The sequence below is a fragment of the Melanerpes formicivorus genome, unplaced genomic scaffold, assembly GCF_026170545.1.
Source record: "Melanerpes formicivorus ecotype bairdi unplaced genomic scaffold, bMelFor1.0.p_v2 SCAF_119, whole genome shotgun sequence".
Lineage (NCBI taxonomy): Eukaryota > Metazoa > Chordata > Aves > Piciformes > Picidae > Melanerpes > Melanerpes formicivorus.
Genome location: NW_027142471.1, coordinates 158,944 through 183,701, shown reverse-complemented (window position 1 = coordinate 183,701; position 24,758 = coordinate 158,944). Strand labels below are relative to the sequence as shown.

Genomic DNA, 24,758 nt, shown 5'->3' with positions numbered 1-24,758 from the left:
TCCAGGAGACCTTTTGATTTTCAAGGTCTATTTTCTCCAAGCTCCAGAGCAGACTGTCCTGGTTTGATTTGGAACAAATTAACAAGGCAGGAATTACAAAGACATAGTTATCTTTATTTCCTGAAAACTCTGCCCCAGAAGCAGGCACAGCACTGGTTCCACTTCATTGACAGGTTCTATTCGGTCGCAAACTCTACCAGGATGCTTATGGGCAACTTTAGTACAATTTAGAGAATGGAAAAGGTTAAGTCACAAAATAGCTTTACCCCACTCACAAAATCAGAGGCAAGCCAGGACCCTAGGGAGAAGCCGAGGGCGCCAGTTGTACTCATCAGGACGGAGCAGGCATTTGGAGGTGGTTGCTGGATCTCTCCTTGACAGCCTCCAGAACTGCAGGTTTATAACCCATTTGTGGATCACACAGCATACATCCAAAGGAAGAAGGACCTGCCAAAGTTAAAGTGTTCTCAGACACAGCTCCCATGAGGCAAATCTCCTGCAGCAGCATGGTCTGAGCAGTGCAAGGGAAGCCGTACTGCCAGCCTGTCCCAGTGAACAATTGCAGCTTACGGCAGGCAGGGTCACTCCAGCACAGGTAGGGAGCAGGACCCCAGGGTAGGCAGGTCCAGGGTGAAGCCAAGTCTGGGTGCTGCAGGCAAATCTCTCTAATTTCGCTGTGAATGTAGTGAGTCCAAGCCCAAACCGAGTCCAGCAGGAGCTCCAGAACCAGCCCAAAACATGAGCCTCCAGCGGCTTTCCAGTCAGTCTGGGATTGCACCAGACAGTGTGCCTAGTGCCAGCAGGTACTGGGTGCAAGGAGCCCAGTCAGCCACAGCTCCAGCTCCCAGCGGGTGAGTACAGTGAGTGCACAGGAGGGACTTCAGCCACCCCAAGGAACAAAGGCTCTTTCCTCCTCCCCCCCCTCCCCCCCCTCCTTTCCTGCTCAAGCCCTCAGGGGGAGGGGAAAGGAATTTCATGCCTTTGGCTTCCCCCATTCAAACCTCTTAGAGGTGGGGGAAGAGGAGTTTGGAGCACCCTACAACACATCCCCATTGTAGGAAGTCAAGCAAAGATGGCTGAAGGCACGTAAGTGGACAAGGAGCTCCTTACTGAAGTTAAAAACAGAAAGGAAGAACACAAGAGGTGGTACGAAGGTCAGATGTCATGGGAATAATGCAAAGACAGTGCCTGATGGTGCAGGGTTTGGGTTAAGGTAACAACAGTTATTCTGGAGCTGAATCTGGAGGGTCACTAATAGGGCAAGAAGAAGAGGTTCCACAGGTGTGTGAGCAGTAAAAGGAAGACTAAGGGAGATGTAAGCCTGCTGCTGAAGGGTCAGGGGATCTGGTTACAAAGAACATGGAAGAGGTTAGGTACTCAATGCCACCTTCTCCTTGGTCTTTGCTGTTAATCCCAGGAGCCTGAGGCCCATGGGAAGAGTCTGGAGCAAGGAAGAGTTACCTTCAGCAGAGGAAGATCAGGTTAGGGAACATTTAAACAAGGTAGACCTACTGATGGCATGTACCTACCAGTGCAATTGCAAGGCCACTCTTGATTGTCCTTGAAAGGTCGTTGTGATCTGGGAAGGTTCCTCGGGGCAGGAAGAATGAATGCACTTACCTTCCAGAAAGGCAAGAAGGAAGATCCAGTTCTCTAGGTCTAAATGTCTTCCACCTGGAAGCAATTTCTAACCACACAAAGGACATGAAAGTGGCTGTTAGTAGTCAGCGTGGATGTGTGAAAGGGGCATCATGCTTGACCCGTCTGATGTGCTTCTACCACAGAATTACTGCCTCATTGGGTGAGAGGGGAGCAAAAGATCCTGGAGTGTAGGCTACAGAAGTGGCCAGAGAAGGCTGTTGAAAACAGGCTGAGCTGGCAGTGGCTGTGGTTGGTGGTGCAGATTCCAGATGGAGGCTGGGTAGCCCCAGGGGTAATACTGGAGTGAGTGGCTTTTGCAATACTCATTAATCACCTGGGTGATGGCACAGAGGACACTGTCAGAAAGTCTGCCTATGATACAAAACTGTGAGGTGTTTGACAGACTTGGAGACCGTGCTCAGAGGGACTTTGGCAGGATGGATAAATAGGCAGGCAGGTATCATATGAAGTTCAGCAAGGGGAAATGCAAAGTCCTGCACTGGGTTGTGACCAGTCAGTGAATCTCTACGTTGGTAGAAGGGTCTGAGGAGATGGGGCAAGGATTTGTGCTCATAAAGACAGCAAGTTACTAACCTCAGCTGTCAAAGCTGAACTTAGCAGAAAGCAGAGCAGAAGGTAGCCTTGGTTCTAGGCAAATAACCATGTCTGGGGTCAGCCAGCTGGGTAGCTGCTTGCCTCTGAGTTAATGATTAACTCACTCTGAGCCAGGGGCAGGGTTGGGTTGTTAGCACAGCAGAGTCTATTACAACTGAGCAACAAACAAAAAGAACTTGCAAAAGAGCAACGGCCTGGAGCTGCTGTCAACACAGGTGTTTGCTCCTGTTGCCCGTGGATGGCCAGCAGTGTGACAGGGAGCTTGCTGTAGAGAAAGGTAATGAAATTCCTGCTGTTGATGTGGTTCAGCTGAGTACTCCCATTGCTGCCCTGCAGTTTATACTTGTGACTGAAGAGTGTGACTGTGTTGCACTAAAACTCTGTGTAAGGGAGTCAGAAGATCACTGAGGTTGGAAAAGACTCTTAAAATCCTTGAGTCTAATCAGAAACCTAACACAGGTCTGAACCACATCACTGAGACACCTGTCTTTTAAGTACTTCCAGGATGGTGACTCAACTGTTTCCCTGGGCAGCCTGCTGCAGGGCTTAACAATCTTTTTGGTGACAAAATCTTTCCTAATGCCCAGTAGAAACCTCTCCTGGTGCAACTTGAGGTTTTTTCCTCTTGTCTTATCACTTGTTACGTGGGAGAAGAGAACAACCTCCACCTCCTTTCAGGGAGGTGTAGAGAGCAAGATGTCCCCTGAGCCTCCTTTTCTCCAGGCTAAACAACTCCATTTCCTCATCCACAACTCATGAGACTTGATCTCTAGACAGTCCACCAGCTTCATTGCTCTTCTTAGGACACACTACAAGCACCTTGATGACTTTCTTGTAGTGAGTGGCCCCAAACCAAACACAATATTCAGGGTGTAAATAAATTCAAGTAAGTTATCAAAGTGTCCAGGTGAGGAATATCCAAAAGAACCTGCTCAGAGAGTGTTGGACTCTGGCAGTGTGGAGGGACAGCCAATGCTTTGTGGGGATCTATTATCTGGAAAGCACTTTCACAAGCAGGGGCCTGTGCATCCATGGGAGCAGCAAGTTGAAAACCAAGGCAGCTTTGCAAGAAGGCAGCCAGCACCTTTCCCAGCTGCATTAGAAAGAACACAAACAGTAGGCTGGGGCAGGTGAGTCTTGCATTTCAGTCAGAGACCACCCTTGTGTTCAGTTTTGGACTCTGGGAAACACATGGAAATGCTGGAGCCACTCGCATGGTCTAATGATTGCAGTATCTTCCACATGAGGAAAGACTGGGATTGGTGACCTGGAGAAGGGAGGTCTCGAGGGAGAGTTCTATCAGGACATATAAATACTTGATGAGAGTTGGGAAGATGGAGCCAGATGTGGTGCCCAGCAACAGGATATGAGGCAGTGGAAACAAATCAAGGTACAGAACATTCCTTTGAAACATAAGGAGAATCTTTTTTGCTCTGACAGCTGCTGAACACTTGAGTGGGTTTCTGAAGAAGACTCTGGAATCTCCATCTGTGCACCTGCTGTAGTTGGTCACTGTTCAGGCAGGAATGCTGGACTAGGTGATCTCTAGATGTTTCTTCCATCCTCAGCCATCCCGTGATTCTGAGAGTGATCACACACTGCAATAATGGACCTAGCTAAAGGTCTTTGCATACCATCTTTGGAGGTGTGCAAACTTACCTGATAAAGCTCCTGATCTTATTGGGCCTGTCTGAGCAGGAGGCTGGCCTCTGGACCTCTCAGGGACCCGTATCAGCTATTCCATTCTGTGATTCTATTCTGGATTCTGTGACACAGATGTAGGTTATCCTAAGGGCTTCTCAGAATTACCAGTAGCTTTAGCAAGAGCAGGGAGAAAAAGCCACTGCCAGCCGTGGGATCTTAGACCTGGACCGGGTTCTGAGACTAAGCAAGGTGTATGTGGGGCTAGGGAGCAGGTCCTAGGACTCCCATCTGTCCTCAGTTTCATTTTGCCTTGTTCCTATGGTCTGTCCTCCTGACCACTTGCTTCCCTAATGGCAGCTGTGCACATTTCACTGAGCTCTCTCCTCTCTTTCTTCAGGACCAGCCTCATCTTAAAGATGAACATCAGCAAATTTATTATGAGCTTGAAAAGAATTTTCACACAGAAAAGGGGTTTAACTACAGAGAACTCTAGATGGCTTTTCTAGGACAACCCTCTCCAGGGTATTGTTCTCCTAAGAGCAAATCTGAATTCCTGATTCCTTAAGCAGTAGATGACAGGGTTGATGAGGGGTGTCAGGACAGTGTACACCACAGAAATCAGTTTGTAGGAGCTGAAGGAATCAATAGACTGGGGCCTTGCATAGATAAACAAGGAGGCTGTATAGAACATCATGACCACTAAAAGGTGAGAGATGCAGGTGGAGAAGGCCTTGTGACGCCCCTGGGCTGAAGGGATGCCCAAAACAGCAGAAATGATGCACACATAGGAGGCCATGATGACAATAAGTGGCACAAGAAGGATGAGCAGGGCCAGCAGGAAATCCATGAGCTCAGCGGCTGACACATCGCTGCAGGCCAGCTGCAGTAAGGGGGAGACATCGCAGAAGAAGTGGTTAATGACATTGGGCCCACAGTAGGTCTGTCGGGAAATGAAGTAAACCTTCCCAGTGGAAACGAGGAAGCCGCTGAGCCAGGAGCCGGCGGCCAGGCGGCTGCAGAGGGTGAGGTCCATGATGCTGGGGTACTGCAGGGGCTTGCAGATGGCCACGTAGCGATCATAGGCCATGACGGCCAGCAGGCTGCACTCGCTGCAGGCCAGGGCCAGGAAGAAGAAGAGCTGAGCCATGCAGCCCATGAAGGAGATGCTCTGTCTCTTTGTCACCAAGCTCACAAGCACATTGGGCACTGTCACAGTGACATACCAGATCTCCAAGAAGGAGAGGTTGCCCAGGAACACATACATTGGCTTGTGGAGCTGCAGGTTTGTCCAGACCAGCACAACCACCGTGGCGTTTTCTGTCACCGTCAGCACATAAGCCACAAAGAACACAAGAGAGAGCAGGAGCTGCATCTCCTCTTCACCTGGAAAACCAACCAGAATGAACTCAGCCACATGGGTCAGGTTGTCTGGGGGCATGCTGAGGAGCGGGCAGAAGCGGGAAAGCAGCGGCAGTCTGAATGTCCACTCAGGGTATCTGATATACACAGACCATGGCTTGAAAACCTGTTTGCAATTTGAGCTGTTTGGATTGGGGGGGGGGGGAAAGGAAAATTAGTTGCACAATAAAATAAATACTAATGAATTAAATAATAAAGTATAAGTTGCATAATAAAATATTAGTTCATAATAAAAAAACAACAAGCAATGACGACAGCAGAGCAAACTCCCAGAGTACTACTGGGCCACGAGGGCAATCTTCCCCTTGTTTCCTAGGACCATTTTTGTAGATGTAATTGGGGCGATGCTCACACAACTGTGAGTTACATTTCTGCTCTGGATCCCAAGCATCTCATGATACAGCACAGCAGGATCTGAAATGTGCTGGCACAGGAAAGGCTGCAGTGCTTTGGAAGCATTGGGTTTTTTTCCACAGTCTGTTGGTTTGAGTTTTCCACCTAACCTCCTCATTTCTCCTCATGCAGAACCCAACCAGCTGCTGTTACACCACTCTGAACACTGATCTTCCATTACTCTGAACTATTATAGGCACAATTAATTAAGCCATCTCATCCTTCTCTAGGTTAGAATCTTCACAGAATGATTGATGTGTTTCCTCTTAATGCCTCTGACAGAATTTCTAGATGCTCTTCCATCTCTGCTGTTGCTGGCCTTTAAACTGAGACAGGAATCTCTCTGTGCTTCAGTGTGGTGGGTGGATCCCCTTGTGAGTGATGAGGTTATGGAGTGAATGCAAAAGTTAATGAAGAATTAATGAATCCACCTTCTCAAGGTGTTTCTCTTTAAGCAAAAAAGAACAGCCAGATGTGGAGTCAACCATCTCTAAGTAAACAGTGAAATTAATCACACTGTGGCTGTGCTCCAGGTAGGGATTCAAGTGTCTAAACATAATCATGCATCTATCCAGCTGTACACACAGCTGTGAAGGGAAATATAAGATCAGAATCGATGTGGCCCTGGGCAGCCTGATCTAGTTGGAGGTGTTCCTGCTGACTGCAGGGGTGTTGGACAGGATGACCTATGAGGGTCTCTTCCAACCCGATGGAATTGGTGAATCTGTGAAAAGCAGAAGCCTGTGACAGCTTACAAGTCCATACAGCTCTGTGTCCATTCTGGAATGAGCCATCTCTGTGCACACTTTCTTCATGTATTCTTTTGATTTCTCAAAGATATATTAAGGAAACCTAGTTGACAAGAAATTCTCGCCAGATTGCTAAATTTGGCTGTAGGAGGTCGGATTGCATCCCTTAGCCAGGCAAAAGCTGTTAAAAGCCATGATGCTAATGACCTGTGAACCTCTGCACTGGAGAAACTCTCAGCTGAGCTAGAAGCTCACTCTACTGGATGGCACAAGCAGGGAAAAATCTCCCCTGAGATCAGTTTCAGGATGCATAAACTTTACTCATAAGAGGTCTCACCAACCCAGATATTAAATACAGATTTTAGTCAATTAGTCCTACAGAAGGTCCCTATCTACAGCATGAACTGTCCACAGCTACTGCTTTAAAGCTGCCCAGGGAGGTGTTGGAGTCCCTATCCAAGGAGGTGTTCAAGAGGGGATTGGACGTGGCACTTGGTGCCATGGCTTAGTCATGAGGTCTGTGGTGAAGGGTTGGACTTGATGAGCTTTCAGGTCCCTTCCAACCTTGGTGATTGTGTGATTCTGAGTGATTCAATTGTGTTCAACACAGGAGACTTTGACAGTAGAGACTGAGGGTGGACAGGGCCTGTGCTGATGCTACTGATGGAGATACCAACAACGAGGGAAACGAAGGTCATAGTAACCAAGTGTGACCATGAAGAGAAATGGTAAAGAAGGGAAGGTTTGGCAAGGGAAAGTTTGGGAAGGTTTGGGAAGGTTTGGGAAGGGAAAGTTTGGGAAAGGAAGGTTTGGGAAGGGAAGGTTTGGGAAGGTTTGGGAAGGTTTGGAAAGGTTTGGGAAGGGAAGGTTTAGAAAGGGAAGGGAAGGGAAGGTTTGGGAAGGTTTGGAAAGGTTTGGGAAGGGAAGGTTTAGAAAGGGAAGGGAAGGGAAGGTTTGGGAAGGGAAGGTTTGGGAAGGGAAGGTTTGGGAAGGGAAGGGAAGGGAAGGGAAGGGAAGGGAAGGGAAGGGAAGGGAAGGGAAGGGAAGGGAAGGGAAGGGAAGGGAAGGGAAGGGAAGGGAAGGGAAGGGAAGGGAAGGGAAGGGAAGGTTTAGAAAGGGAAGGGAAGGGAAGGTTTGGGAAGGTTTGGGAAGGGAAGGTTTGGGAAGAGGTTTGGGAAGGGAAGGTTTGGGAAGGTTTGGGAAGGTTTGGGAAGGTTTGGGAAGGTTTGGGAAGGGAAGGGAAGGGAAGGGAAGGGAAGGGAAGGGAAGGGAAGGTTTGGGAAGGGAAGGGAAGGGAAGGTTTGGGAAGGGAAGGGAAGGTTGTCTCTATGGACAGGAATCTCGACATGGCAACCTGGGCAACATTGAAAGCATCATGGCCAGCAGATAGAGCGATCCTGCCCCTCTGCACTGGTGACACCTCACCTGCAGTGCTCTGGCCAGCTGTAGGGACCTCAACACAAGAAGAACCTGGACCTGATGGAGCAGGTCCAGAGCAGGCCAGAAAAATGATCAGGGGGCTGGAGAACCTCTGCTACAAGGAGAGACTGAGGGAGCTGGGGTTGTTCAGCCTGGAGAGGAAGAGCGTCTGGGGAGACCTAATAGCAGCCTTCCAGTACTTGAAGGAGCTACAAGAAGGTTGCAGAGGGACTGTTCCCAAAGGCCTGCAGGGACAGGACCGGGGACTATGGTTTGAAATTAAGAGAAGATTTAGATGGATGTGAGGAACAAGTTCTGTACCATGAGGGTGGTGGAACACTAGAACAGATTGCCCAAAGAATAATGTGCAATGCTGCTGCTTAGGGTCTTTTATTCCTGCATTTTCTCACTGTTTCTTGTGTAGGACTCCTCCTACCCCTTTTAGATTTATTTACAATAGGCAAATCCCTGTGGACCTAATCAAAACCCTGTTAGATGCTGAATCTTCTTCCTCCCAGCGTACCAAACCAGAACAGAGACCTTTGCCTCTTTCCCAGCCAATTTGCTTCCTTTCCTGTCATGTTAAAGGCAAGACCCTGATGTTTGCCTATCCCAGAGCCCAGCACGCTCACCGGAACCGTTTGGCAAAATCAACATTTGCCTCTCTTTCCAGTGCCCAAAGAAGGCCTTGCTGTGACACAGCTCAGAAAGCTAAAGCAATCAAGTGGTTTAACTGTCCACGGTAACAGATCCAACAGCTTGGGGATTGCCGGTGATAGAGGCACTGCCTGCAGGATGCTCTCAGGGCAATAAATCCTGGGTCACATCTGACACAGAGACACAAACCTTTGCTGCAGTTTCAGTATACAGCAGAAATGCAGCACAAGTCCAGCCATGGACTGCAGGCACCATTTTCACCCAGAAAGGAGTCCCTGGGTGGGGTGCAGGAGAAGGAGCACAGCCCAGCGACCATCCCTTCTGCCTACTGCTCTGGTATCAGCTGCTGCTGCAGCTGGTGCTGGCCACCCCTCCACCCTCTTGCTGGCACTGGTACTGGTGCCAGCAGCAATGTGCCAGAGATGTCCCTCTTGTGGGTGTTATACCCCAGCCCAGGCTGTCCCTGCCGTCTAGGTGATGTGTAGCATGATGTGGGAGGAACCTTCAGTAACGTTGTGCTGGGTTACACCATCCTTGATGGGGGGCTGCAAAAAAAAAAGAACCAGCCCCCAAGTGGACAAAAGAAATTTGATCCAGGTGGGCACAGAGACTTGGTTTTCCCCTTCCCAGGAGGAGGGGCGCCCTGCATCAGAAGTGGTCAATTCCACTCCCCCTCCCTGTCCAGCAAGCCCATAGGAAGGGCAGACATCTCTTGCTTCCCTCGCCTTCCCTGCTTCGCCAGCTCGAGAGACGTCGTCTGCTACTGCTTCCTGCACTGGCCATGTGCTCGGGGCCTGCTTTCCAAGCTTCATCCAGGCTTTCTAAAGAGCTGAATCCACTTACATCCAGGGAATCCAAGGCCACCCAGAGGCTTGGTTTTTTTATATTTTCCTATTTATCCTTATCCCTTATCCCTTTGTAAACCCTCCCTGTAATTGCTATATATATATATTGTTAAGAAAAATTACCTCTTTTACTTCCAAACTGATTCCAGACTATTTCTTTCATGAATTTACCTCTCCTGTCCCCTTTTGTTTTACCTTACCAGGAAAGGGAGGGGGGAGGAATCTCAATCTGTTACCATTTGGGCTTTTAGACTCTGGGTAAAGCTCAAACCAGCACAAACACTCATAACTGTTTAGCATGGACTTGATTTTCCTCATTGAGAGGTGGCAATTGTAATATTAAAATTGCACTTCATTAATCACAGGTGTTTGCTTGGGCACCCAGGCCCTCAGAATCTGCAGGCAGTTTCTGTGTTTCTGTTATTTGAGCCCTGCTTCAGCAGGTTCAAACAAAACAGGGCCAGCTGATCTTCACAAGACTCCCTCCTGCAGCTTTTTGGCAGCAGCTTGGTCCTAATCTTCATTGAACACAAACACTGCAGGCTGGAAATGACCTTGGTCCTAAAGATAATAACTGAGCTTGCCTGCCTGTCCCATGGCATGGGGGTGGTTTCCCTGCACTTGCCTTAACAAAACCAAGTCTTCACTAAATGTGCTCTCTTTTCTGGCTGGCAGGGAGATGCTGCTCACCTCCTGGAGCTTAGAGATGTGACTCAGGTGGCTAAAAATGAGAGTCCAGACTCTAAGGGAAAACTGGCCCAGATTCCAGCAAGCACTCCAGGAAGGAGAAAGCATTTCATCACTCCTGTGTGGGTATCTCAGACACCCTAGGACATGCAAGTTTGCATTCTTCTCCACACAGGAGCATCACATTTACTTGCAGCAGACTGTGTGGAATTCTCTTTGGTCTGAATAAATCTATATGAAAGTGTTTCTCTTCTTGATATAAAATCTTCCCAGCTTCCTGTTGCTCAATGCCTTTTTCACAAGACTGTTTGACTTCTGAATACTTTCTCACCAGCTCCTGGAAGCAGATGACAAAAGAGATGCAGGTGAGGTTTTCAAGAGCTAAGACAGGACTCCAAAGTTTAACCAACATTACTTGTGGGAGATGATTTATTTACAATACTCTAAGGGCACCTAATCTTGAATTTACAGAAGTATTCACTAGGAAAGCTTCCAGAAATAAACTCTCAGGTACAAAAGGGAACTTGCAGTCTGTGTTTATAGATAAATATTTCTCTGGGTTCTCTTCTTTCCTAAGAATACTTACAAACTTCTGCTGAATAGGTAGTCAACTACTGCACCCCCATGCCATGGGCAGGGACACCTCTCAGCTGGGCTCAGACCCAAGGCTTCATCCAGCCTGGCCTTGAATACCTCCAGGGAGAGGACTTCCACAACCTCCCTGGGCAGCCTGTTCCAGAGTCTCACCACCCTTGTTCTGAAGATCTCCAGTCTAACCCTGCTCTGCCTCAGCTTCAAACCATTCCCTCTTGTCCTGTCTCCAGACACCCTCATGAACAGTCCCTCTGAAGCCTTCCTGTAGAATCCCTTCAGGTATTGGAAGGCATCCCTGAGGATGCCCTAGAGTCTTTTCCTCTCCAGGCTGAACACCCCCAGCTCCTTCAGCCTGACATCACAGCAGAGCTGCTCCAGCCCTGGGATCATCTTTGGGGCCTCCTCTAGACTCACTCCAACAGCTCTGTGTCCTTCTGCTGTGGACACCAGAACTGGAGGCAGGATTGGAGGTGGGGCCTCAGCAAAGGGGCAGAATCCCCTCTCTTGCCCTGCTGGCCACACTGCACTTGATGCAGCTTAATTAATTAATTGTCTCAGATTAACTAACGTTAACAGTGGCTGTACACCCCCATACCATTTGGAGGCGCTGACTGCCCTAGTGGGCAAGCTGGCCATGAGCCACAATCTCTTTCCTAGTTTGAATTCCTGTTTGCATTTTCTGGCTTTGCTAATTTGTGTAAACTGTTGCCGGTACCCTTTTGTGGGGATCAATAACCACCACCATACACCTGTACCTGTAAATAAGTTTCAGCAAACTTTTTATATTAATAAATGATAATCACAACTCATAACTATAATCTTGATTCTTGTTCTCAAACCCAAAACTGAAGAACTGATAGATTTATATTTTGGGCTCATTTCCCACACTGTACTGCATATTCCTATTGTGTCCATTGCCTGCTTTTATCATAGCAGATTGAAATGCCACTATCGCCTTACATTTCTGCTGTTAGCTTGCTGGTCTGGTTAACTCTTTAGGAAGGATAGGCAGGGAAGGAGAGGAGGAGGTGTTGCCCTCTATGTCAATAGCCAGTTGGAATCAGTGGAGCTCCAACTGGGGAGGGATGCTGAGCTAGTTGAGAGCGTATGGGTTAAAATTAAAGGCAGGACAGGGGAAGGAGATATTACTGTGGGGGTCTCCTACAGGCCACCTGACCAGCAGATCCAAGCAGATGAGGCCCTCCATAGGCAAATAGAAGCGGCTTCCACGTCACAAGCCCTGGTCCTCATGGGTGATTTCAACCACCCGGACATCTGCTGGAGGGACAACACAGCAAGGCACCAGCAATCCAGGATGTTCCTGCACTGCATAGAAGACAACTTCCTCCTCCGAATGGTAGAGGAACCAACAAGAAATGGTGCTATGCTGGACCTTGTTCTCACCAACAGGGAAGGGCTGGTAAGCAATGTGAGGCTCATAGACGGCCTTGGCTGCAGTGACCATGAAGCAGTTGAATTTAATCTCCTCAGGGCAATCAGGAGGAAGTATTCCAAGCTCACGACCCTAGACTTTGGGCGTGCAGATTTTGATCACTTCAGGGATCTGCTAGCCAAAGTGTCGTGGGACAAAGCCCTGGAGGGAAGAGGGACCCAGGACAGCTGGTCAGTATTCAAGGACCACCTCCTCTGTGTCCAGGAGCTCTGTGTACCAACAAAGAGAAAAGCAGGTAAGAATGCTAGGAGGCCTGCCTGGATGGGCAAGGAGCTACTGGACACACTATTACTTAAAAGGAAACTCTACAGGCAGTGGAGAGAAGGACAGGTAGAACAGGGGGAATATAAGGAAGCTGCCCGAGCAGCAAGAGTCCTGGTTAGGAAAGCCAAAGCAGAGTTTGAATTGAATCTAGCCAGGGAGATTAAAGGGAACACTAAGAACTTCTACAGGTATATTAATGGGAAGAAGAAGACTAGGGAAGGTGTGGGCCCCCTCAGAAAGGAAAATGGTGACATGGTCACAAGTGATGAGGAAAAGGCTGAGGTACTTAATAACTTCTTTACCTCAGTCTTCACTGCAAGGGCCTCCAGCCACACTCCTGATGTTATGGAAGACAATGCCAGGGACAGGGAGGAAGAACTGCCCATTGTAAGTGCAGATCAGGTTCGTGATCACCTGAAGAACCTGAAAGTGTTCAAGTCCATGGGACCCGACGGGATACACCCACGGGTGCTGAGAGAACTGGCAGATGAGGTTGCTAAACCCCTCTCTATTATATTTCAAAAGTCATGGCAATCTGGTGAAGTCCCCACAGACTGGAAAAGGGGAAACATTGCCCCCATCTTCAAAAAGGGCAAGAAGGAGGAACCAGGGAACTCCAGGCCAGTCAGTCTCACCTCTGTGCCTGGAAAGATCATGGAGCAGATCCTCCTGGAGTCACTACTCGCTCAAAAGAATAGTGAAGAGGTGATTGGGAACAGTCAGCATGGCTTTGCCAAGGGCAAATCCTGCCTGACCAACCTGGGAGCAGGTGACAACATTAATAGATAGGAGAGCAACTGATGTCGTTTACCTGGACCTGAGCAAAGCCTTCGACACTGTCCCACACCACATCCTGGTCTCCAAACTGGTGACACATGGGTTTGATGGGTGGCACACTAGATGGGTAAAGAACTGGCTTGATGGCCACACCCAAAGAGTGGCTGTCAATGGCTCCATGGCCCAGTGGAGGCCAGTGACAAGCAGAGTCCCTCAGGGATCAGTCCTGGGACCTGTCTTGTTCAACATCTTTGTGGGTGCCATGGACAGTGGCACTGAGTGCACCCTCAGCAAGTTTGCTGATGACACCAAGCTGTGTGGTGCAGCAGACACGCTGGAGGGAAGGGAGGCCATCCAGAGGGACTTTGACAGGCTGGAGAGGTGGGCACAAGCCAACCTCATGAAGTTCAATAAGAGCAAGTGCAGGGTCCTGCATCTGGGTCGAGGCAATCCCAGGCACAAATCCAGGCTGGGCAGTGACTGGCTGGAAAGTAGCCCTGAGGGGAGAGACTTGGGGGTGCTGGTGGACAAAAAGCTCAACATGAGCTCTCAGTGTGCACTTGCAGCCCACAAAGCCAATCAGATCCTGGGCTGCATCAGGAGAAGTGTGGCTAGCAGGTCGAGGGAGGTGATCCTCCCCCTCTACTCAGCCCTGGTGAGACCCCATCTGGAGTACTGTGTCCAGTTCTGGAGCCCCTATTACAAGAGGGATGTGGAGGTGCTGGAGCGTGTCCAGAGAAGGGCCACAAGGATGATCAGAGGGCTGGAGCACCTCTCCTATGAGGGCAGACTGAAGGACTTGGGGCTGTTCAGTCTGCAGAAGAGAAGGCTCTGAGGTGACCTAATTGTGGCCTTCCAGGATCTGAAGGGGGCTTACAGAAAGGCTGGGGAAGGACTTCTCAGGATCTCAGGTAGTGATAGGACTAGGGGGAATGGAATGAAGCTGGAGGTGGGGAGATTCAGGCTGGATGTGAGGAGGAGATTCTTCACCATGAGAGTGGTGAAACCCTGGAATGGGTTGTCCAGGGAGGTGGTTGAGGCCCCGTCCTTGGGGGTGTTTAAGAGCAGGCTGGATGAAGCTCTGTCCAGCCTGATCTAGTGTGGGGTGTCCCTGCCCATGGCAGGGGGGTTGGAACTAGATGATCCTTGTGGTCCCTTCCAACCCTGAATGAAACTATGAAACTTCAGACTGTTCTTGACCCCCCTCCTTAAAACTGTGCTCAAATCCTTGAAAGGTCTTATTTGGGTCAGTTGTATCCCTGGCAATAGCATGCACAAAGGAGGTTCTTGCAGCAAGTGTCATAAAGTTTCCTCCCTGGAAAACCAGAAGTTTGATTAACACCAAATCTGAGCAACCAGTCTGCTAGCACAGAGCACAGCATATGGAGGTCTCAGCTCTCAACTCAAACCCACACTGACCGTGGCCATGTAGATACAGCTTCCTTTTAATTTAAGAGCATATTCTGATGGTAGAGTAGATGTCTTTGATTCTCTTTCAACCTAGAGAGACTCTGAAGTGATAATCAATCAGTATTTAACTCAGATGCATCAGATGTGTCTCTAGGCTCCTTCATGCTCCATGGGTAGGCTTGGTCCATACCCTGTGAGTCAGGGTTTAAGGTCATGATTCTGCTGGACTACTCCTGGATCCAAGGCTCCTGCTGCCTGAAGAGAACATTCAAGTGAACTCTCCTGTCAAGCTGTGGCTGAATTTCTTCTTGGAGCGAATTCTTTGGTACTAGGGCCCTGCTGTGAGCCAGAGACTGAGCGCAGCTGACACTGCAGCTGTAGCACTGACATTATACTCCCTCTGTTGCTATATTAGAAAAGGTATTCCCTGCAGAGGATGTTTCATTTAATCCAGATATGAAAGAATGTTCAGTTTACTCATTATTTTCCACTGCTTCTTTCTTTCCAAGGACACTAACAGAGCCTCAGAGTAAATAAATCAGATGTAGATACCCACACTTTAAATGCCTTTTACAAACCCTAGACTCAGAAGTCTAGATCAATAAATATGTTAACTGCATGCATGAAAAGGAGAGATTCACTTCAGTGTGGATTAAGGTCTGGACCTGTTGGGGTGTTCATCAGCACTGCCATCTGATCTTCATGACCGAAGCCCCTTCTCCAGAAGTCTGTAGTTGATTTCTGAGGTGTGTCTTGTGCAAGTAAAGTTCTTGCTCAGGGCAAACCTGACTTCTTTGTTTCCAAGACAATCTGTGAGAGGATTCAGAAGTGGCACAGCTATCATATACAAGACTGATAACAACTTGTTAGTACTGTAGATGTGCATGGTGGGCATAAGTGAAAAGAGTGGTGCAGTACAACAGTATCACTACTGCCAAGGTAGTAAAGGTAGTAAAACGCCTTTTGCCTCCCCTGAGAAGGATCTTCAACACAGTGAACATGATGTAAATATAAGAGGTGACCACAGTGGACAGAGGAACCATGATGACTGTCAGAGTAAAAATAAAGTCCATTAGGTCATCCAGAGAGGAATCACTGCAAGAGGTATTCAGTAAGGGTAAAATATCACAGAAATAGTGCTGGACTTTGCACTACAGAATGGAAGCTGGGCTTGCAGAATGGAAGCTTAGCTTGATGGGAGAAGTAGTCAGACCACACATCCAACAGCCAGCTGAGTGCAGAACTGGTGATTCATGACAAGTGAATATGGGAGAGGTTTGCATGTGGCCAAGAAGTGGTCATAGGCCATCACAGCTAACAGTGCAAACAAAAGTCACAATGAAATACAGCTGTGCCACGTACCCCTGGAAGGAGATCTGCTTGTCTTGAGAGAAGAAATCTGTGAGCAGCTTTGACTCAATGACAGAACCATACCAGATCCCTAAGGACAAAATTCCTAGGAAGAAATACATGGATTTCTGCAGACTGCTCATTTCAGGTTATGGGAATGCTAAGGAAGCTTTTCAACAGCTTAATAAGTAAGCCAGAAGTAGAGCAGAAAGGAGGAGCAGCTGCAGCTCAGCAGTGGAGGGAAAACCCAGGAGAATGAAATATATAACACGGGTTTCATCCTTCCCACCCATTCTGCAGGGAAAAGATGAGCCTTATCCATCTGCAGTAAATGAATGCAGTGAAACCTAACCAGACAGGCTTCAACTCATAGCAATGTATTACACCACCCCTTAAGGCACTGTAGAAGTTCAGACACTTTGTTGCTGGCTTTCTCTAAATGAATTATGTGAAATTCATTTGCTCAGTTCAGAAATTCTCATTGTAAAAATGTAAGAATGCTGCTGGCAAACAGCCACTGCCAGACCTATCCCCTCTATTCCCTCTGTATCTAGGATAAAGAAACATTAGGTTAAGAGCTTATGGGTAGACATTTACCTTACCAAGGCTTTAGTTTATGCATCTGTGTTTTTCTAGAGCTATGCTGCATATCCCATGGATGGAGGGAAATGCCAAGTACCACAGATCTATATACGGTTTGATATGAAAAACCTCTAAACACTTCTGAAGGACACCATTAGATGTTCCTATGGCTTACTGAGGTACAGAGATACACATAACATCCCCGAGATAGCATGACTGCCTGCCCATTATGGCTCTGGTCTCTTTTCTTTGTAGTTAACTCAGACATTTCCTTCACAAACAAGAATGCTCCATGCATTAAAAACAAACCTGTGCTCAGTCTTGTGTAGTGGGAATTCAGAGCAGAATCCACTGCCTTAGCTCATCCTGGAGATATGATCCCTAGCAGATGAAGTGCAGACAGTTGCATGATTTGTATCAACAAAACTAAGGAGGCCACTTTATTTATCTTCAGTCTCTCATGAGATTTTACTTAGAAATTATGGGTAGGCTCCCAGTGGAAGCAATTGCAGAGAGGGAAGGGATGCTGTTGTTTCCTCTGTGATTCCATAGAGAGGAGAGATAGGAAACTCTGAAACTTCTAAGATTTTGCCTGAGACACTGAACAATGAAACAGCATCAGCTAATGCTTGCTGATTTTGATAGGGCACAGGAAAAAAGAAAAAGAAACCAAACAGCAAACAAACAAGCAAAACCCCAACCAAAAACCCCACAACAAACCAAACCCAACACCCACAAAGCCCTGCAGCAGAGCAATTGGCAGTCATTTACCAAAAGCTAAAGTAGAAAAAGGTTTTAGAGCCCTAAATCTAAATCCAGAGTCTTAACTGATAGTGCCAGAGCAAGTTTCTCCCATTCTGGAGCTGCTGGTACAACTCCAGGTCTATGAGCAGCCATGCTGCATGTTTTCTGGATACCACACTGCAGTGCAATGCAAACATTACAGTGCAATGATTCCTTCAGTTGTGTGAAATACCTGTGTGAGACTGACTGAAACAGCTGCTCAAATTGCCTGATCTATCTCCGCTAATGACACTGATCCATGGGAACTCTGCTTGGTATTTGCATGCCTGATTCATGTACTCATAGTCACATGCAATAATCATCAACTAACACCTCAGCTTCACAGTGATTTGTATTCAGGTCTGTGATAGATAGAGGATTCATTTGTCCTAATTAAAATATCCAATGTGTAAATATTTAAGACTGAGTTAATGGACTCAGAAAAGCTCAGGAAGTGTGGCATAGACAGCTGGTCCATGAGATGGATTGGAAACTGGTTCAACAACAGAGTTCAGAGGGTTGTGATGGGTGGCACAGAGTCAACTTGGAGGCCTGTGGCCAGTGGCATTCCCCAGGGGTCAGTACTGGGTCCAGTTTTGTTCAAAATCTTTATCAATGACCTGGAGGAGGAGATTGAGTGCACCCTCAGCAAGTTCTCTGATGATACCAGACTGGGGGGGGTTGGCTGACACCTGACAGCTGGACAGGCTGAGAGCTGGGTGCAGGCAAACCTCATGAAGGTCAATAAGGACAAGTGCAGGATCCTGCAACTGGGGAGGAATAACAGCAGGCACCAGGACAGTTTAGAGGCTGCCCTGCTGGAGAGCAGCTCCATGAAGAAAGCTCTTGGAGTGCTGGTGGGCAGCAAGTTCTGTATCGGACAGCAATGTGCCCTGGTGGCCAAGAGAGCCAATGGGATCCTGGGGTGCAGCAAGCAAAGTGTGTCCAGCAGGCCTAGGGAGGTTCCCCTCTCCCTGTATTCTGCCCTGGTGAGACCACACCAGGAATACTGTGTCCAGTTTTGGGCTCCCCAGTTCAAGAGAGAGAGAGAGTCCAACAGAGAGCTACAAGGATGACAAAGGGACTGGAGCATCTCTGCTATGAAGAAAGACTGAGAGCCCTGGGGCTGTTTAGTCTGGAGTGGAGAAGTCTGAGAAGGGATCTGTTCAATGTCCATAAATATTTGAGGGGTGGGTGTCAAGAAGAAGGGGCCAGGCTCTTTTGGGCGGCACACAGTAGTAAGACAGGGAACAAGAGATATAAACTGAAACATAGAAGGTTTCATCTCAACATGAGCAGAAACTTCTTTATGATGAGGGTTATGGAGCTCTTGAACAGGCTGCCCAGAGAGGCTGTGGAGTCTCCTCTGGAGACTTTCAAAACCTGCCTGGATGCATTCCTGTGCAGACCACCCTGAGTCATCCTGCTTTGTCAGAGGGGTTGGACTCGATCTGACTAAAGCACAGTGACAGGACAAGAGGAAATGGTTTCAAACTGGAGAAGAGCAAATTTAGACTGGATGTTAGGAACAAGTTCTGTACCATGAGGGCAGTGGAACACTGCAACAGGTTGCCCAGGGAGGTGGTTGAGGCCCCATCCCTGGAGATATTCAAGGTGACATTGGAGAGGGCTCTGGGCAACCTGTTCTGGTGGAGGATGTCCCTGCTGACTTCAGGGGGTTGGACTGGATGAGCTTTGGAGGTCCATTCCAACCCAAACCATTCTGTGATTCTCTGACATCTACCTTGGCTTTAAAACATTTAGCTTTGTCTTTCCTTAAAACAAGTCACTTGTGGGGCCCAAAGTAACAGAAGATCAAGGTCAAAACTCCAGCTGTAACTTTAACATCATTAAAATAATCAGCATAAATCTCAGTTCAAGAAGGTTTAGAGGGCAAGTGGGGCAGCTGTGCCTGAGTTTAACCAGGATATTACCAGGATAGGGACTTATTTATATTTTTCTACTTTTCTGCTTGAAAACTGCAGCTAAATGTTAAAGGCATAGCCTAAAACTGCCACAGCAGGTCCAAGCAAAGCAGTCAAGGCAACTGGAAATCACCCTGTATATATATCTTGCCCAAGATTCAATTGGACCAATAGGGCAACTATAGCCATAGAATCATAGAATCAATAAGGTTACAAAAGACCTCAAAGACCATCAAGTCCAACCTGTCACCCAAGACCTCATGACTAACTAAACCATGGCTTCAAGTGCCACATCCAATCCTTTTTTGTGAACATCTCCAGGGATGGTGACTCCACCACCCCCCTGGGCAGCACATTCCAATGGCCAAGAACTCTCTCTGTGAAGAATTTTCTCCTCACCTCAAGCCTAAAATTCCCCTGGCACAGCTTGAGACTGTGTCCTCTTGTTCTGGTGCTGGTTGCCTGGGAGAAGAGACCAGCCCCCACCTGGCTACAATCTCTCTTCAGGTAGTTGAAGAGAGCAATAAGGTCTCCCCCAAGCCTCTTCTTCTCCAGGCTAAACAAATCATCTCAGGATGTTCTCTGCATGCTCATACCTTTTAGACAAATCCTATATTGTTGTCTTGAAACATCCACAGTGTTGATGTTTTCACTTAAATGTTCATTTGCTTGTATTTCAGAGTAAAGATTCTGGTAGACTTTAATGACAAGAGAATAGCATAGCATAGCATAGCATAGCATAGCATAGCATAGCATAGCATAGCATAGCATAGACCAGGTTGGAAGAGACCTTCAAGATCATTGTGTCCAACCTATCATCCAACACCACCCAACCAACTAAACCTTGCAACCAAGCACCCCATCAAGTCTCCTCCTGAACACCTCCAATGACAGTGACTCCACCACCTCCCCAGGCAGCCCATTCCAATGGGAAATCACTCTCTCTGTAGAGAACTTCTTCCTAACTTCCAGCCTAAACCTCCCCTGGTGCAGCCTGAGACTGTGTCCTCTTGTTCTGGTACTGGCTGCCTGGGAGAAGAGACCAAACTATGCCTGTCTACAAACTCCCTTCAGGTAGTCATAGAGAGCAATAAGGTCACCCCTGAGTCTCCTTTTCTCCAGGCTAAGCAACTGTAGCTCCCTCAGTCTCTTCTCATAGGGCTTGTGTTCCAAGCCCCTCACCAACTTCGTTGCCCTTCTCTGGACACCTTCCAGCAAGTCAACCTCCTTCCTAAACTGAGGAGCCCAGAACTGGACACAGGACTCGAGGTGTGGCCTAACCAGTGCAGTGTACAGGGGCAGAATGACCTCCCTGCTCCTGCTGGCCACTGTTCCTGATACAGGCCAGGATGCCATTGGCCCTTCTGGCTGCCTGGGCACACTGCAGGCTCATGTTCAGCCTACCATCAATCAGCACCTCCAGATCCCTCTCTGCCTGGCTGCTCTCCAGCCACTCTGACCCCAGCCTGTAGCACTGCATGGGGTTGCTGTGGCCAATGTGCAGAACCTGGCACTTGGATGTGTTCAATCTCATGCCGTTGGATTCTGCCCATCTGTCCAGCCTGTCGAGGTCTCTCTGCAGAGCCTCTCTACCCTCCAGCAGATCAACTCCTGCCCCAAGCTTGGTGTCGTCTCCAAATTTACTAATGATGGACTCAATCCCTCATCCAGATCAATAAAGATGTTAAAGAGCACAGGGCCCAGCACTGATCCTTGGGGCACACCACTAGTGACTGGCTGCCAGCTGGCTGTGGCACCATTCACCACCACTCTCTGGGCTCGGCCCTCCAGCCAGTTCCTAGCCCAATGCAGTGTGCTCCCATCCAAGCCATGGGCTGACAGCTTGGCCCGGAGTTTGCTGTGGGGGACGGTGTCAAAGGCCTTGTGAAGTCCAGGTAGACTACATCCACAGCCTGCCCCACATCCACCAGGTGGGTCACGTGATCATAGACGGAGATCAGGTTGGGCAGGCAGGATCTGCCCTTCTTAAATCCATGCTGGCTGAGCCTGATCCCTTGGCCATCCTGTAAGTGCTATGTGATTGCACTCAGGATGACCTGTTCCATGATCTTGCCTGGCACTGAGGTCAGGCTGACAGGCCTGTAATTCCCTGGTTCATCCAACCGGCCCTTCTTGTGGATAGTTAGGGAAGGTTTGGGAAGGTTTGGGAAGGGAAGGTTTGGGAAGGGGAAGAGAAGGTTTGGGAAGGTTGGGAAAGGAAAGGTAAGGTTTGGGAAGGTAAGGTTTGGGAAGGGAAGTTATGGGAAGAGAAGGGAAGGTTTGGGAAGGGAAGGTTTGGGAAGGGAAGGGAAGGGAAGGTTTGGGAAGGGAAGGTTTGGGAAGGGAAGGGAAGGTTTGGGAAGGTTTGGGAAGGGAAGGTTTGGGAAGGGAAGGGAAGGTTTGGGAAGGGAAGGTTTGGGAAGGGAAGGGAAGGTTTGGGAAGGGAAGGAAAGGTTTGGGAAGGGAAGGGAAGGGAAGGGAAGGGAAGGGAAGGGAAGGGAAGGGAAGGGAAGGGAAGGGAAGGGAAGGGAAGGGAAGGGAAGGGAAGGTTTGGGAAGGGAAGGGAAGGTTTGGGAAGGTTTGGGAAGGTTTGGGAAGGGAAGGGAAGGGAAGGGAAGGGAAGGGAAGGGAAGGGAAGGGAAGGGAAGGGAAGGGAAGGGAAGGGAAGGGAAGGGAAGGGAAGGGAGGCTGACAAGAAGTAGATTCAATTGGTAGATGCAGCCTTCCATGTTTTCCAATCTATTTGTCTCTCTGGACAGGAGTTCCCAGGTGTTCTGTGTGAAACAAGATTTCCTATGTGGCTTCTCACTAAAATGACAATGTCAGTAGAGATACAACCACTGAGTCCTAAAATACACAGCACTCCCAAACAGCTGTATGCTCATCCCTGCTCCAGAACATAAATTAATGGAAATATTTTTAAAGAGGAAAACAAACCAAGAGAGTTATTTTAGTTACAGATTTATTTACAGTATTTATTTCAATCTTCCTGGACAAGATGCACTTCTCCCATTGCATTGTGAACACTTCGTCTCTGCTGTTACTCTCTTCCAGGAACATGGATTCAGTTCCTAAGTGCACAATTCTTGTAGAACCTGAAATACTGTGGAGTGCCTGAGACCTTTCTTCTGGATGGACAAATATGACACAGGAATTGCATCACATTAGTAGGTCAAGTAGAATACCAAAGCTTGTAAAACATGAGTTGTGTGTCTATGGTTAGGCAGATACAGCTCAGATTAGCTGCCAGATGTTGTCTGCAACTTAACCCCATGCTGTTGACAGAATATTTCAGTTCTGTTCTTCAAGCCATCGCTGGATGGTACCCTGGATATGTCTGATTGTCCCCTGAAGTGCCTGTGAGGCAAATCAAATCAGGAACTTCATTGTGCATAAGTCTTCATCAGCGAAGAAAGGGCTTTTAAAGGTAATCAGTAGAATGGCTGTTGAGGCTCTCCTGCTGAGGACAAGTGGTCACCTCTGTGTCTCAGTTTCTTGAGTTACCAGCACTGTGATGGTTGCTGTACAGCTAAGTGCAGCCTAAATCTTAAAACCTTTCTTTCCAACTTACACTGTACCTGCCATGGTTTAGTTGATTAGATGGAGTTGTTGATAGGTTGGACTCAATAATCTCAAAGGTCTTTTCCAACCTGGTTAATTCTATTCTATTCTATTCTATTCTATTCTATTCTATTCTATTCTATTCTATTCTATTCTATTCTATTCTATTCTATTCTATTCTATTCTATTCTATTCTATTCTATTCTATTCTATTCAATTAACAGTCATCTTAAAGGTGGACAGTAATGGATTGAGAGGTGTTTGGGGCAGTCTGGCTAAGACTGAAGAAGATTTTTTTCAACGCCCCTTTAACCTCCTGATTCCTCAAACAGTAAATGAAGGGGTTGAGCATGGGAGTTACAATGGTGTACACAACGGACACCAGCTTGTTCAGGTCGAAAGGGTGGATTCGCTTGGGTCGGGCATACATGAATAGAGTAGCTGAAAAGAAAATAATGACAACAGTGCTGTGAGAAACACAGGTGGAGAAGGCTTTCTTCCTGCCCTGGGTTGTGGGGATGTGCAGGATGGTGCTGATGATATATATGTAGGAGATAATTGTGACAGAGAGGGGTATCAGTAGGATAAGCAAGGCCAGGATGAAATCCACTATCTCAGCCATTGTCATGTCAGCACACGATAAGTTCAGCAAGGGACTGATGTCACAGAAGAAGTGATTGATGACGTTGGAGCCACAAAAAGACAGCTGAGAGATGAAAAATACTTTCAGTATGGAGGCCAAAAAGCCAATGAGCCAGCAGCAGGTGGCTAGCTGCAGGCAGAGCTGGTGGTTCATGATGACCAGGTAGCGCAGGGGGTTGCAGATGGCCACGTAGCGATCATAAGCCATGACTGCCAGGAGGACACACTCAGTACAAATCAGGGAACTGAAGAAGTAAAGCTGAGTCATGCAGCCTCCAAAAGATATATTCTTGCTTTCCATAAAAAAATTCACTAGCATTTTGGGGACAGTGACTGAGACATACCAAACCTCCAGAAAGGAGAGATGGCTGAGAAAGAAGTACATGGGCTTGTGAAGATGGTAGTTCACCTTTATCACGATAATGATGAGGATGTTTTCCAAGACAGTCAGCATGAATGCCACCAGGAAAATCACAAAGAGCAACATCTGAACTTCCACGATAGCTGGAAATCCCAGGAGGATGAATCCATGAAATTGTGTGCTGTTTTTCTGCCTCATGGCAGAAGGCTTAGTATCAAGCTTCAGCAAAAAGTAAAGACAATGAAGGGAAAAATGTGGATTAGTTTTTAAATCCAAGCAACAGTGAGAGGAACTGCAGAGGAGGGAAAGGAAAAAACAACATCAAAAATAAGGAAGAAAGGATGATAATACTAAAAAAGGAAGAACATGAGGAGGGGGAGAAAAGGCAGAACATTGTCACATTCGGGTCACACAGCACCGTGAGGATCTAAGAACAAATTCAACAGGACATTTTGAGTGGTTCTGGCTCACAATTAGTGGCTTATATGATTACTGAAATCCATAGACATTGAATGCTCATGTAACAGCTGGATAACAGCTGGGTGCTCAGTTCTTTTTCAGCTTGCAGGGGACACTGGCTGTTGAGAGAATGTTTGCATGACTTGGGCAGCTGGACAGCTTCTGCAAAGCCAAGTCAGTCCTGAGTTGCCTTTGGAGTCCAGTCTGGTTCCTGATACATTTGCTGAGCACAGAAAACTTCAAAATATTCACTAAAGGAATCAACACTTTCCAGAGAGCCACATGTGCTAGTCTAATAAAGTTATCAGGGAAGATGAATTATGCTTTGGATAAATGTACTTTACTTTCTGTGTCTTTCACTCCCATCCTCTATTTTTCCATTTTTGTATCTTTCTATCTACCTTTTTCTTTTTAAAGTCAACATATATATATAAATCCATAATATGCTAGAACATAGTATATGCATAACATATACATATAATTCAACATATATATTCACATATATATTAATATATATATGGAAAATGG

General features: G+C 47.6%; 2 protein-coding genes and 1 pseudogene across 2 annotated transcripts; all 3 read right to left on the bottom strand.

Moving 5' to 3' along the window:
* Window positions 1-4,402: 4,402 nt before the first annotated feature.
* Window positions 4,403-5,338, bottom strand: LOC137456237 (olfactory receptor 6P1-like). The gene has a single exon (XM_068167533.1). It carries the CDS (start codon window positions 5,336-5,338, stop codon window positions 4,403-4,405), a length of 936 nt encoding a protein of 311 aa, XP_068023634.1.
* Window positions 5,339-15,267: 9,929 nt separating this feature from the next.
* LOC137456236 (olfactory receptor 6Y1-like) lies at window positions 15,268-16,060 on the bottom strand (annotated as a pseudogene).
* A 6,937-nt stretch (window positions 16,061-22,997) lies between these two features.
* On the bottom strand, window positions 22,998-23,969 carry LOC137456235 (olfactory receptor 6B1-like). The gene has a single exon (XM_068167532.1). The coding sequence runs from the start codon at window positions 23,967-23,969 to the stop codon at window positions 22,998-23,000; it is 972 nt and encodes a 323-aa protein (XP_068023633.1).
* Between the last annotated feature and the right edge of the window lie 789 nt (window positions 23,970-24,758).

What these genes read in the sequence shown, in the direction of transcription:
- LOC137456235 (XM_068167532.1), bottom strand. Translation starts at nt 23,969, where the DNA reads ATGAGGCAGAAAAACAGCACACAATTTCATGGATTCATCCTCCTGGGA.
- LOC137456237 (XM_068167533.1), bottom strand. Translation starts at nt 5,338, where the DNA reads ATGCCCCCAGACAACCTGACCCATGTGGCTGAGTTCATTCTGGTTGGT.